Source organism: Mustela lutreola, chromosome 11 (assembly GCF_030435805.1).
Source record: "Mustela lutreola isolate mMusLut2 chromosome 11, mMusLut2.pri, whole genome shotgun sequence".
Taxonomy (NCBI): Eukaryota; Metazoa; Chordata; class Mammalia; order Carnivora; family Mustelidae; genus Mustela; species Mustela lutreola.
In genome coordinates, this window is record NC_081300.1 from 70840803 (window position 1) to 70855246 (window position 14444).

The 14444-nt window shown below is 41.7% G+C and overlaps 1 protein-coding gene and 1 non-coding gene across 3 annotated transcripts; both read right to left on the reverse strand.

Annotated features, from left to right (window-relative positions):
• Window positions 1–556: 556 nt before the first annotated feature.
• On the reverse strand, window positions 557–13728 carry CCDC117 (coiled-coil domain containing 117). Of its 2 annotated transcripts, none has more exons than XM_059139738.1 (5): window positions 13439–13728; window positions 12726–12776; window positions 6524–6748; window positions 5736–5873; window positions 557–3513 (listed from the first exon to the last, which is right to left on the reverse strand). In XM_059139738.1, exons 1-5 carry the CDS (start codon window positions 13618–13620, stop codon window positions 3276–3278), a joined length of 834 nt encoding a protein of 277 aa, XP_058995721.1. In that variant the 5' UTR covers window positions 13621–13728; the 3' UTR covers window positions 557–3275. The 2 variants fall into 2 exon arrangements, with proteins under 2 accessions (XP_058995721.1, XP_058995722.1); XM_059139739.1 differs by lacking the exon at window positions 13439–13728 and adding an exon at window positions 11451–11536 and having other exon boundaries at window positions 12726–12744.
• LOC131811960 (U6 spliceosomal RNA) lies at window positions 8869–8975 on the reverse strand. Its single transcript, XR_009346199.1, has one exon. It is a non-coding gene; the product is annotated as a U6 spliceosomal RNA (small nuclear RNA).
• Window positions 13729–14444: the final 716 nt, after the last annotated feature.

Here is a 14444-nt window from a genome sequence, read left to right on the forward strand (position 1 = left end):
ACATAACTGAACATTATGGAATTTACCTATTCCATTTTCAATGGTCCTAAACCTGTAAAAAACAAAACAAAAAAAAACCAACTGTGAACTCTACCATTTCCAGCTGTTTATTTAAACATTTTTGAAGACTGTCACTACTGTTGTCCGAACAGTGGCAATTACCACTGCCAATCAATGCTGTTGACAGCAGTGAATTGGTAGAGTGGTAAGCATTCTGTAAGCATTTAGAACAGCAAAACAGTCTGCCTATTTTGGAAATACTGAATTCACTTATACAGCTTAACTTTAACCCAACATAATCACCCTCTCAAATTTAAGACCCTCACTGATACAAATGCTTTTTCTTTTTTATTATTTTTTTATTTGAGAGAGGGGAGAGGGGCACAGGGAGAAGCAGACTCCCCTGGACTCAAGGATCACGACCTGAGCCAAAGGCAGATGCTCACTTGACTGAGCCACCCAGGCACACATGAATTCTGCTTTAAATACAATTTAGAAGCCAGCAGAGGTAGCTAATTTTGTTTACTTATGGCAGGAATACAAATACCTCATGAAGTCAAAGCACTTAAGAAGTTTTATTGAAAACAATAAAATACAGAAACACCAGATTCTTGTTTGAAAGTAAAATTGACAGCATCTCCCAGAACGTTCCTAGTACTGTACCATTCTGGTCACTATTAATGAAAAACCAAGTTTTCAAATCCAAAATAATTAATGAACCTGCTTATAATAAGCATCGTTCTCATGGTTCTAGCCCCTACCCTATTTTCCTAAAATTTTACATTTGCACCTTTTCAAAAATGAGCAAGTTTTGTTTTTGTTTCTTCTTTTTTAAATGACTGATTAAATTTGTGAGAACTGAACTTTATATTAAAAAAAAAATACACACACACCCCCTACTCAAACTCAGAGAAAATATACATTTGTTCATTAAAGCTCACCTGCTTTAGATCATTTTTCTCTTCACACATTAGCATAGTAAGCCAATGTTTGATCCATGCTTCAAAAGTTGTACAAAATAAAAAGACCTGTTGATTCCCTAAGGAAACCTTAAGGCAAAAGCAAAAACCTTACACTACAGAAGAAAAACAAAGCAGAGGCATGGAGACTGTGGAAACGGCTCAGATGAATAAGCACCACAAGGATGAAGAAAATTTCTGTACAAACATATGCAAAAGGATAAAGTTTAAAAAGGAGCATTAAACATCCATTTTCCTGCAGAAATAATCACGTGAGATAATCTGACTCCTGAAACAAGTTGTTTGGATTTTAATTAACAGACTCTTCATTCTCTCCTGTATTTTACCAGTGGTATCAGAGCCCTGTTCTGGAGCTCTTCTTCCTTTTCCTCATACAGACCTTGGATCAGAGGCCTGGCTCACAATTCCTACCAAAGACTATCTTAGTGTGTTTTGGGTCCTTCTTTGGAAAGTTGTCAACTCCCCTTCTGCCCTAACACTGGGACTAACTCCAAATCCTGGGCATTCACTTCATGTTTTTGAGTCATACCAGAAGAAACTTTTAGGAAGGTGATTTCTTTAAGGCTACAAACTTTTTAAGTTGGTCCCATTAAACAATGACCTAAAGGCAGGAGTTTTTCAAACGGCATGAATCAAACACTTGCACATCTCAACAGAATACAGTTTACATTCATCTCTAAATCTGAGATTAAGAAACTATTAGCTGGTTTCCAACTGGTTTTAATACTGGTTTGAAGTTTGAATAATTTTATTGTGTAGACATTAAATAGTTTAAATATTAAACATTAAATCTTTTCCTGACTGTCCAGACAGAAACAGAGAAAGCAGGAACAGGCAAGGGAAGAAACAGTCCAATTAACAGACTTGTTACTTCTATGCCATCTGTAACAAGGGGAGGGATTTCAGCATGGGTTTCGAAAATGTCTGGGAGCTTGTTTCTAAAAAGTCACCTCTACTTGGCATAAGCCATTTTTTTTCCCCTACACAAGGTATCTGAGTCCTACAAAGGGGGAAAAATACCCAGAAAACAAAACAAAAAGAACTGGGGTGGTCTCCTGTTGTGTGATGTAAGGGCAAGTATTACACTATTACACTCATTTAATAAGTTATAGTGGATACTTCCGTAGCACTAAAGGAAGTGTTATTTTACTCGGCACTACTGAGTCCTTGCCACACAGAAGAGCCCTTCCTGAGAAATAAAGAACTTCAATCATGGTTATCCCCAAAGGGCACCTTGAGCCTGGTTTAGTTCCTCAAGATGAAGATGTCCCACACTAGCAGGAAGCCATTCTCTAGGTTTACTGCACAACAGCTGAAGTACCAGGCAAAGAGGTTGGTTCAGTAACTCTCAATGTCACTTACCATTTCAGTTAATTATTGTCATTGTTTTCTACATTAACACTAAAAATACTCAACTTGCTAATATAGGTACAATCTTTTTAAAAATACCTATCAATGCTGGGCTTTGCTGACATGGCAGTTCCTTGGGATTACTTAAGGGAGGCTTCTCCCATAGCTAATATGAACATAGGGTTACCTCACTATCACTTTTTAACGATCACTCAAAGTTAATTAAGTTGTAAACATTCCTGAATAACCGGGCTTATCAATTATGCAAGGGAAACCAAGGAGCAACTGTAGCACATGGCAAAAAAGCCTTGAAGGAAAAACCTTTTTTGTATTTTCATTGCCATTTTCAGAGGCTACTAAGTGAGCCACAATGCTACCAGCTATTTAATCAACGTAGCTACACAGAATTGACAATATACAAGTTTCAGAGCCTCTGTTAAATCTCTTGGCAATAGGCTAAGCTACCTTCCTCCCTCCTCTTCCCAATTTTACAGAGTCACCACTATAAACAAGCTCTGTTCTATACACGCAGTTGTGACTCGGCTGTCAGGCTGCCATAGTAGGAGCATCCTTCTTTCTTAATGCATTGTTTCAAATTCAAGTGTCTGAATATTCGCCAACTATCTGAATGGTTTACACAATGTGATAGATGATTTAAGTCACCCTCAGACACACAGCTTTTATACTTGCCTTTGCAGGCTGCAACTTCCATTCCCTTAATAAGCCCTGTGGAAAACTCTTTTCCCTTGAGACAAGCTTCCATAGCAAAAAGTTGGATTCACGAAATGGCTACCCAAAATGAGAGTCCCACCCCAAATCACAGGTGGAGATATTATTACACCCGTTTCATAAAACTTTCAAGTCCCTATACTATACAAATACAAGTAGGCTCACAACTAAATACATGAGCTTTCTAAAATTTGACGTTAGCATAGAAACTGGTTTCTAGAGTTCCATCTCTTCTTCTGTGCAAGCAGCTGTCTCCAAACTATTGTAAACAGGCAGCCCTGTTTGCTGAGGTTCCAAGAACAGTTCAGTTCTCCCAGGGAAGGCAGGGCCAGCAGCTGCATGCTTAGTTTGGCTCTCTCCTGTATAGTTCTTAGCATTAGATGTCGGCTTTGGCTTATCAGAAAGAAGTTCAGGGAGAGGTTTCCACAGCACAAGCTCCATGGAAGGACGGCTCCTAAGACATAAAATACAGTTTCTTATAAAAAAAATTTTAGGATATGGAAATAAAAGATACATGTTGAAAAGTTAATGTTTGCTACCAAATATCTAGAGTTAAGAACTGAGAGAATTAAAATAGGAGATTTTATGATGATCTAAAAAGATCTTTAGAAAGGTCAAACACATACAATTTTATAGTTCTGCTCATATTTTTAGAGATTTATTTAGAGAAGACACGCATGCGTACAAATAAGTGAGGGGAGGAGCAGAGAGAGGGAAACAAAGAGAGAGAATCCCAAGCGGACTCCCCACTGATCATGAAGCAGGCCATGGGGCTCGATGCCAGGACCCTGAATCATGACCTAAAGTGAAACCAAGAGTCAGATGCTTAACAGACTAAGCTACTCGGATGCCTCTGTTCTGCACGTTTTTAACCAACCTACTAGTTGTACTGATGCTGTGATTAAAAGTAATATAGGAGTGCCTGGCTGGCTCAGTCAGTAGAGCATGCAACTCTTGATCTTGGGGTTTTAAGTTCCAGGCCCATGTTGGGTATAGAGATTACTCAAGATCTTTAAAATAAAAGCAATATAAACATCCAATGTAAAAAAATAGAGGCCCTTGATTTAATGTAAAATTCCTTAAACTGTGATTAGTATTAGTAGGTATGAGCTACTACCTTGTACTAAACCTTTATAAATGAAAATGAAATACTGACCAAACACATTAAACATATCTCTGTTATGCATTCTGCTTAGTACAGCTACAAAGCAGAATGCTTTTTGCAGTAAGTACAAACGATTATGGCCCCAATGCCTACCTGCCCCCATGGTTTGATAGTTTCTGGGACCCAAAGGCAAGTAAAACAAACCACAATGAATAGTACCCCGAAATGCTAGCTTCTGGAAAACTACCAAGAGCAAAAAGTGCTCTTTTTTAGGCTGTAGGACAGCATGGCCTGCTTACTCTTGGCTAAATTAACTACCCACCCTTAGAGTTAGGTAGTTAATTATATACCCAAGTTAGGGAGCTAATGCAAAACTTCTGTGATCTAACATCAGCTGATGGGTGCCCGGGTGGCTCAGTAGTTTAAGCAGCTGCCTTCGGCTCGGGTCATGATTTCAGGGTCCTGGGATCGAGCCCTACATTGGGCTCTCTGCTCGGCGGGGAGCCTGCTTCCTCCTCTCTCTCTGCCTGCCTCTCTGCCAGCTTGTGGTCTCTGTCAAATAAATAAATGAAATCTTAAAAAATAAATAAATAAAAATAAAATAAAATAACATCAGCTGAACCCATTGTGGCCACAGGCAATACTTATCTACCTGGCATCACTCAGACTGCTGTTCTCAAGAGATTTTTTCAGATACCTGACACCTACCCTCATACGGAGTTATCAAATCTACCTGCAGTTTTTTCTAGGCAATAAATAGCACTTTAAACCAGACTATTATTTTACACATGCTTCAGATCATGTAAGCTCAAGGACTATAAGAATTACAGAGCTATCATTAGTTCTGGTGTTAATAGCCCCAGGCTGCTTCATTTTTAAGGCTCTGATGTTTGCTTTCTAGTTTCCTCTCCTGTCCTCACACTATACTGTCACTACTCCCTAGGAGTTTTTTTCTCACTTCCTGTTCCAGTGTTTCTACTCTAATGGAAACCAGGTAACTGAGCTCATTAAACTTTGTGGTACTTCTATTGACTATTGGGAGATTTCTTTTGGTATGTTTTCTAAGTCTCAGTGGTCTTCCTGGATAACGGAGAGCCTGGTAAATAAGAACTTTTGAAATGTGGTTCCTATATCCTATAACACGAATTTAGGAGAATGGGCTCTCTTGCCAATCCTCCCAACCCCAAACATTAGACAGTGTGTTTCAGGACTTCAAAAGAATTCGTGGTTAAGGGACGCCTGGGTGGCTCAGTTGGTTGGACGACTGCCTTCGGCTCAGGTCATGACCCTGGGAGTCCCGGGATCAAGTCCCGCATCAGGCTCCCAGCTCCATGGGGAGTCTGCTTCTCTCTCTGACCTTCTCCTCGTTAATGCTCTCTCTCAAGTAAATAAATAAAATCTTTAAATAAAGAAAAAAAAAAAAAAAAAGAATTGGGGGTTAAGAAGGTAAGGCAGCCACTCAATGCTGAGTGTGCTTTGTCCGTCTCCCTCTGCTCCTCTCCCTGTGCTGTCTCTAAAAAATAAGTAAGTTTTTAAAAATAAATAAATGGAAACTAGGAACCAACACTTACATGGACTCAATCATTTTCTTTGTAAAGACTTCATCAAACTCCCTCTTCAAACCTGTTTTCATGGTGTCAGAAAGAACAAGACTGGGGAGATGGTTAATATTTCTGTCAGCTTCCACTTCTTCATCCTCATCAATTATCCTAAATAAAGACAGCAGAAGCAGAAAAAGAAAAATTTAGTCGAGTTATTATATATTCTAGCAATTAGACAAAATTTAAAAAAAAAGAGCAACAGGTGCTATAGGAAAAGATCAAGTAAAATATGAGGCTCTGAGTGAAAAAAGTACATACAGGAGAGTTACTCAATGTTTCACTTAAAAATTTTTACATCAGGGGCGCCTGGGTGGCTCAGTGGGTTAAGCCGCTGCCTTCGGCTCAGGTCATGATCTCAGGGTCCTGGGATTGAGTCCCGCATCGGGCTCTCTGCTCGGCAGGGGCCTGCTTCCTTCCCTTCCCCTCTCTCTGCCTGCCTCTCTGCCTACTGTGATCTCTCTCTGTCAAATAAATAAATAAAATCTTTAAAAAAAAAAAAAAAATTTTTACATCAGATGCAATCACATTTAAAGAATGTGTCCCTGGAAACTACCATAAACCAAAAAATTAATATTCCCAGATAGTGCAGTTCTATGAGAAGAGTTTGACATTAAATGTGTCGACTTTGAGTTCTCAAATTTTCATAGTCTGAGAGGTTGAAGATTACTATTACCACCAAATGATGAATTAGACTAGCTTAAGAGTAGAGATATCACATGGGAACTGCAATAAGCCAATGATACAAGCTACCCGTTTACCTGTCCTCGATTTCTTGAAGCCTCCTTCGTGCAACTTCACACTGTGGTTCTCCTGTTGTCTGATCCATCTCTTCACATATAACATCTAACATGCCAGGTGCAGAGAGGCCACTAGTGCACGGATTTACTCCATGACTCTCTATATCCTGATGTGCACAAAGAATCCAGTCATTAGGACCAGCACAGAGCCCTGCTTCAGTTAGCCTTTTCTTTCTTACTGGACAACTGGAAAAACAAAAAACAAAACCTCAATGAAAATTCAGTCATATAAATGTTTATCATTCCTTTCTCTAACCAAACTCTTATATTAAAAAAACTCTGATTTTTGTCAGTGTGTGATTACAAGACAGAAAATCATGCATTTCCTTTTGTCATTCTGACAGCTTCCTTAAGATGTTTTCCTCTACTGCTCTCTACCAAATTAGGCTACACCTGCAAGATTGTGCTTTTTCAGATTAGTGTTCAATGTGGGAATTTAGAGTCATTCCTACTTATTTGGCTCTGGATAGGTCAAGTGGAAAGTAAAGAAACCAAACCACAAGCAGCAATTCAGAACCAGCCATATTTTGTCGTGATTCTGCTTGCTCCCTATGGGGATGTGATCCACAGGCATCCTGTCTTCCCTTAGGGCAAAAGATAAATGCTTGGGCGCCTGGGTAGCTCAGTGGGTTAAGCCGCTGCCTTCGGCTCAGGTCATGATCTCAGGGTCCTGGGATCGAGTCCCGCATCGGGCTCTCTGCTCAGCGGGGAGCCTGCTTCCTCCTCTCTCTCTCTGCCTGCCTCTCTGCCTACTTGTAATCTCTCTCTGTCAAATAAATAAATAAATAAATAAATAAAATTAAAAAAAAAAAAAAAAAAAAAAAGATAAATGCTTTATCCGGTCCGTTCCAAGTACTCCAGGTTGCAGAGGATACTGTGATTTCTTGGTCCTCTCAGAAATGTCCAAAGACTGTCATTTGGCTCTGAGCCCCTTACTAATAAGGGTGTAAGTTTTTCTCCCGCTTAAACCATTTTCACTTCCTAGAAAAATTTGTATTACAGAAAGCCCTTAGAGTTCATCAATTTCTTTGTTTTGCAGATTTGGAAACTAAGACCTAGAAAAGCTAAAGTGGCCCCTCCTAAATGTCACATTAGGCAGAGCTGCACGTCGGGCACCAGAAGGCAGAGCTCCAAAGTCCTAGCTCTATGTCATTTTCACTGAAACTTATGGCCTCCTTAGGGAAGTTCAAGCTCTTACCATGAAGTAGTATTTGCATATGCTGCAATGTGCCCAGGATGGCTGAAAACTGTCTGAAGAAATTAGACAACTGGTCCTACTCTACTTAAGTGCTCTGACCAGGCGGACTTTACTGCTTGGGCATCAGCAAGTGTGGCCTCAAAACACAGCACAGCTCTGCAACTTAAAAGAATTCATTAATGGCTACCACAGCTTACGAGAAGGAAGTGGCATGTATTCTACAAAAAGAAATTTCTATTCATGTTAAGACTACAAAAATCAACATTAGGGACACCTGGGTGGCTCAGCTGGTTAAGTGACTGCCTTCCACTCAGGTCATAATCCCGCATCAGGCTCCTTGCTCAGCAGAGAGTCTACTTCTCCCTCTGACCTACCCACTTCTCATGCTCTCTCCCGCACGCACGCTCTCTCTCCATCTCTCTCTCTCAAATAAATAAATAAATAAAATCTTTAAAAAATAATAAACATGAAAGTCTCTGGCAATATAAAATCTGACAAATAATGATGTTCTCTTGAACCTAGACTTTTACTGGAATTGACAAATCATTTTTTTAAATGTTTAGTTTTTTGGGCGCCTGGGTGGCTCAGTGGGTTAAGCCGCTGCCTTCGGCTCAGGTCATGATCTCAGGGTCCTGGGATCGAGTCCCACATTGGGCTCTCTGCTCGGCAGGGAGCCTGTTTCCTCCTCCTCTCTCTCTCTGCCTGCCTTTCTACCTACTTGTGATCTCTCTCTGTCAAATAAATAAATAAAATCTTTAAAAAAAAAAAAAATCTCCTAAAATGTTTAGTTTTTTGAGGTCTTTTGTGAGTATAGGATTTTTTTTTTTTTTTTAAGATTTTATGTATTTGAGAGAGACAGAGAGAGAGAGCGCACACACACAAAGGGAGAGGGAGAAGCAGATTCCCCGCTGAGCAGGGAGTCTGATACCGGGCTTGATCCCAGGACCCTAGTGGGATTATGACCTGAGCCAAAGGCAGATACTTGACTGACTAAACCACCCAGCACCCCTTTTCTGAGTATAGTTGACATGCAAAGTTACATTAGTCTTAAGTATACAACAGAGTCTACAATGCTTTATCTTCTGCTATACAATTGTAGCTATCATCTAAATATAAAGAACCCCTCACAAATTTGCATATCACCCTTGCACAGGGCCCATGCTAATCTTCTCTGTATAGGTCCCATTTTAGTCTACATGGTACCAGAGTAAGCACAAGAATAGTTTATGATTGGTTTTAATTGATAAGAAAATACTAAGACTGTCTAACTATACATCACATGTCTCTGTAATATTTGGATAGTTTTATGGTGTAATGTTTTGAAATCAGAAGAAAACTATACAGGGGCACCTGGGTGGCTCAGTGGGTTAAGCCTCTGCCTTCGGCTCAGGTCATGATCTCAGGGTCCTGGGATCGAGTCCTGCATCGGGCTCTCTGCTCAGCAGGGAGCCTGCTTCCTTCTCTCTCTGCCTGCCTCTCAGTGTACTTGTAATTTCTCTCTGTCAAATAAATAAATAAAATCTTTAAAAAAAAAAAAAAGAAGAAAACTATACACATAAAACCAGCTAAGAAAAAGCAGAATAAATCTAGAAGGAACAGGTAATTTCATAGCACATCCAACAATGGAACAATGAAATGCAACAGACTGTAAGAGCTGGGTTCTAATCTCTGACTTCTGACATGATTTGGACTATATTATTTCACACTTGTAGGTCCATTTTGCAAATAATCAGAGATCAATGATAATTAAGTTTCAAAGAAAATGTGATATAAAAGACTTCGAAGTATAGCTAAGAGATATGAAGTGGCAGATGGGCAGCACACTTATGGGCATTAGATATTCAAATGTCAAGTTCCTCATTCTCAGGGCCTCTGTCTCTCCATCTGTAAATTAAAGGAAGCTAACCGTTATGTACTGTTATTTATTTTTTTAAAAGCAAGCTCTACACCCAATGTGGGGCCTGAATTCACAATCATCCCCACCCTAGATCAAGGATCCCATGCTCTACAGACTGAGCCAGCTAGGGACCCCAAAGCCAACAGATTTTACACTTCAAACTTTTCACACTGGAACTCTTTACTCAATTACCTCTCTCTCTCTCGCCTTTTTTTTTTTTTTTTTTTTTTTTTAAATTTGAGAGCTCACAAGTAGGCAGAGAGAGAGAGAGGAGGAAGCAGGCTCCCTGCCGAGCCGAGAGCCTGATGCAGGACTTGATCCCAGGACTCTGAGATCGTGACCTGAGCTGAAGGCAGAGGCTTAACCCACTGAGAGGGGCAGAGGGAGTGAAGCTGACTCCCGCTGTTTGTGGAGCCTGACCCTGGACTCCTCTCAAGACCTTGAGATAACAGCCTGAGCCAAAACCAGGAGTCACAAACTCATCCCTATTCAATTATTTCTTCGAGTTTAGTCCAAAAGACAAAAGCAAAGAGAGCCCTTCTGCAGCAATTCCAAGGCAATAAAGAACATAAATGCTGTCTGGTCTGGTGGTTTTTAAACTAAGGCAACTTTCAAATCTATTTAGCCTATGCATCAGCAAGGTTAGAAAATCCAGTTTCTGCTGGCCAAAAAACAAACAAGCAAAAACATATACAAAGTTAAGACAAATGACAGGGGCGCCTGGGTGGCTCAGTGGGTTAAGCCGCTGCCTTCAGCTCAGGTCATGATCTCAGCGTCCTGGGATCAAGCCCCGAATCGGGCTCTCTGCTCAGCAGGGAGCCTGCTTCTCCCTCTCTCTCTGCCTGCCTCTCTGCCTGCTTGTGATCTCTCTCTCCATCAAATAAATAAACAAAATCTTTAAAAAAAAAAAATAAAAGACAAATGACAAATTTGGGGAAACATAACATACACAATAAACTACTGATTTCTTTAGTAAAGATTTCTTATAGATGAACATGAAAAAGATCATTAAGTCAAAAAAAAAAATCAATAAGCCGACAGAAAATGTCAGAAACTGGAACAAGACATACAAACACAAATGGATTAAACGGAAAGATGTTCAACTTAACTTCAATTTACAATATAAATTAAAACAGTGGTCTTAAAAAAAAAAACAATGATCTAATTTTAACTTTAAGATCCTATGCTCATACAATTCAATGATTAGAAAACATCCATCCATTAAAATAACATTCAAGGAGTGCCTGTGTGGCTCAGTCGGTTAAGCAGCTGCCTTTGGGTCAGGTTATGATCCCAGGGTCCTGAGATCGAGCCCCAAGTCTGGCTGCCTGCTCAGCAGAGAGCTTGCTTCTTCCTCTCCCTGTTGCTCTGCTTACTTGTGCTCTGTCAAATAGTTATATAAAATCTTAAAAAAAAAAAAAATTCAAGATGTAGATTGTTGTCAGGACTCTAAAATGGTACTCTATTTCCTTCTCCCTACAGGTAAACACTTTGTTATAGTACTGTATATACTCTTGGTATGTTTCTTTTTACCCATATTATGTCTGAGACATATCCCTTGACAGGCGTCATATATTCTTTACCCCCCCCCCTTTTTTTGCCAAATAGAACTCCACTATATGAATTTATAATTTACTTTATCCATTTTACTATAGAGGGACATACAGGCTGTTTCCAATTTTGAGCTATTATGAACAAGGATGTTATGAACTTTCTTGTGTCTCCTGCTGAGAGCATGAACACACTCAAGAGGGGAACTGTTGGGTAATAGGGTATGTATGTCTTTAACTTACTAGATAATGCCAAACTATTTCCCAAAGTGCTTGTACCGATTTACATTCTCATCCATAGTATTGCAGAGTTACTGGTGCTCCAGTACCTGGTGGTAAAGTAACAGATCTCATTTTGAGGCTTTACTAGGCATTTATTTCCCTGATAAGGTTGAATGAACACCTTTCATTTGTTAGTCATTTGGATATCCTCTTTGAGCGATTCCTTGGCTCATTTGTCTATTAGACTGTCTATGAGATGTAATTTTTTTTAACCTATGAGTGAAGTGAAAACATTTGAAAATACAGTTCTGGTGAAGATGGAGAAACACGCATTTCCACTGCTAAAAGAATATAAATTGGCAACAACTCTTGTTCAAAATTTAAAATGCACACAAGGAGGGTAGGGAGAGGGTGCTTGGGTTATGGACATTGGAGAGGGTATGTGCTGTGCTATGGTGAGTGCTGTTAAGTATGTAAACCTGGCGATTCACAGACCTGTACCCCTGGGGCTAATGATACATTACATGTTAGTAAGAAAATAAATAAATAAAAATAAAAAAATAAAATGCATACAATTCACCATCAAAGAATCCATTAACCTACTTGCAAATATATATAAGGAACTTTAAAAAGGACTGGCATGGTAGATTTAATCTACAGTAAAAGCAAAAACTTACAGGTAACTTAAAAATCTATTAACAGGAGACTGGTTGGTTAATGATCTCAATATATCTGGACCTTACAATAGTATTCTATTCAATGTTGCAGAAGAAATTAGGTAGAACCCTATGTGCCTATATGCAAGGAACTATAGGAGAGTAAAAAGATCAACGTGTTGCCAATGTCAAGAGTTACCTTCTTACAAATACATAAAACCACAGGCATATACAGTTATAAAGTTTTCAGATTATCTTCCAAAGGAGAAACAGGAAACAGGTAACAGGGAGAAAAGCGGAGTGTGCATTCTAAGACTTTACAATGTGTATCCTTTCGCACACGTGAAATCCTTTTACTCTCCGCATGTAATAATAATCACATGGATGACAATTCAAACGTTACTAAAGATTACAGGGAGAAAAGTTTCTCTCTGACATGCCAGCTATCCAGTTACTTTCCCTAAAAGGAAACCACTGTTACCAGTTCCTCGAGCCTCCTTGCAGAGATACTTGTCGTCCCCCCACCCCGCCCCGCCCAGATACTTAATGTTTCACCTTTTCACTCAAAGTAAGTAGTTGAGGATATAAAACAAGTTAAACTAAGTGACCATAAAGAAAATAAATGGCACCTGAAACTTACTCATCATCTTCCTCCTCTCGCTTGTGTTTCTTTTTACAGCTAACTGAAACACTGTTGAAACAAACAAAAATCAGTCGAGAAATTCACTGAGTCTGTGTTTTCGGCATCCACTCTCCCGTTCCTCAATAATCTCGCCCGTCCCAGAGCAGCGAGCGGCTGGCCCTTTCCTTGCTGCCCGGGTTTGGATATACAGATCACAAGGTCGCTCAGGTTGGGTGACCCACATAACTAGAAGTTGAAATTTCAACTTCTTACTGTGTCAAGGGAGTGGGAAATAAATTTGGGGGTACGGACGTAGGGAAAACGTATCTGGGGCAGGCACTGGGCTAAGCGCTTTACTTCCACGATCTCACTAGCAGGACCCATCTCTGTCCCACTCAGAGGATGAGAAACCGAGTGTCCGAGAGACACGGAAAGTTAGCGCCGGCGGCCGCGCCGAGGGCACCGCCAGGCTCCGGTTGGCCCAGGTTCCAATCCCGGCCCGACTTGGGCGAGCTCGGCAAAGTCTCCTCGACTCTGGAAGGGCGCAGGCCGGTCGAGGTCCGACCCGGACCTCCGGGCTGAGCGGCCCCGGGCGACTTACAGTTAACGTCCCCAGGATCAGTTTCTCGTCTGCTATCTGGGGGCTCAGGAGCCCCCTACGGAGAGTCGTGAGGAAGATTAACGAGCCCGAGCTGCGCGCCCGCACGCCCGGCACCCGCGGGGCTCCTTACCGTCCGCGCGCCGCGCTCCCGCCGGGGCTGCTCGGGGCGGCGCGGAGTCCCGGCCGCGGAGCCAGCTCGGCGCCTTCTGCTCCTGGCTGGAAGGCCCGGCCGGGGAAGGCCGGCGGCGGCTGTAGGAAGTCGGGGCCGCCACTCAGGGGGAGGCCGCTGAAGGGCCGGCCGAGCGCGGCCATGTCCGGGGAGACGAGGAGGCTGCGCCCGCGGCCCCGGCCGCCCGCGTCCCCAGGCCCGGCAGCTGCGGCCACAGCGACTACTGAGAGGCGCCCGCCTCTGAGCCCGCTCTCGACCCTACGTCACGCCTTCTAGAACCCTCCACCCCGGGCCGCCCAGGGGCACGCCGGGATTTGTTGTGTGTGGAGAGCGGCTACCGTGGGTTGCCGGGAGTTGCAGTTCCAGCGGACTACAGCTAACATGGCTGCCTCAGCTTAGCCGGCTGGAGCTAGCTGGAGGACCGCTCTGGTGAGCCTTGAATGTGAAGTAAGTTGGTTCCAACCCTCACAACTCTGTACCTCAGTTTTCTCAACAGTAAAACCTGATAATAATAATACCTATCTTCTTAGGGTTGATTGGGAGAAGTAAATGGATCCTGGGCACCTGGGTGGCTCAGTGGGTTGGGCGACTGCCTTTAGTCCGGATCATGATCCCAAGGTCCTAGGATGGAGTCTTGCATCTGGCTCTGTGCTGGGCAGGGAGTCTGCTTCTCCCTCTCCCTCTGCCTGCTGCTCCCTTTGCTTGTGAGCTCTATCTCTTTCTGTCAAATAAATGAATTAAAAATATATATATATTTTAAAACATGTGGATCCTGAGGTGTCTGGGGGGCTCAGTAGAGCATGGGACTCTTGATATGGGGGGGGGGGTGTAAGTTTATGCTCCCTGTTGGGCATAGATCCTACTTAGAAAACAAACAAAAACTAGGTCTCTTAGAATAGTGCTCAGCACGTGGCACATACTCATTAAACATCACCTATTAATTCTTTCCATATTTTAATATAAATGA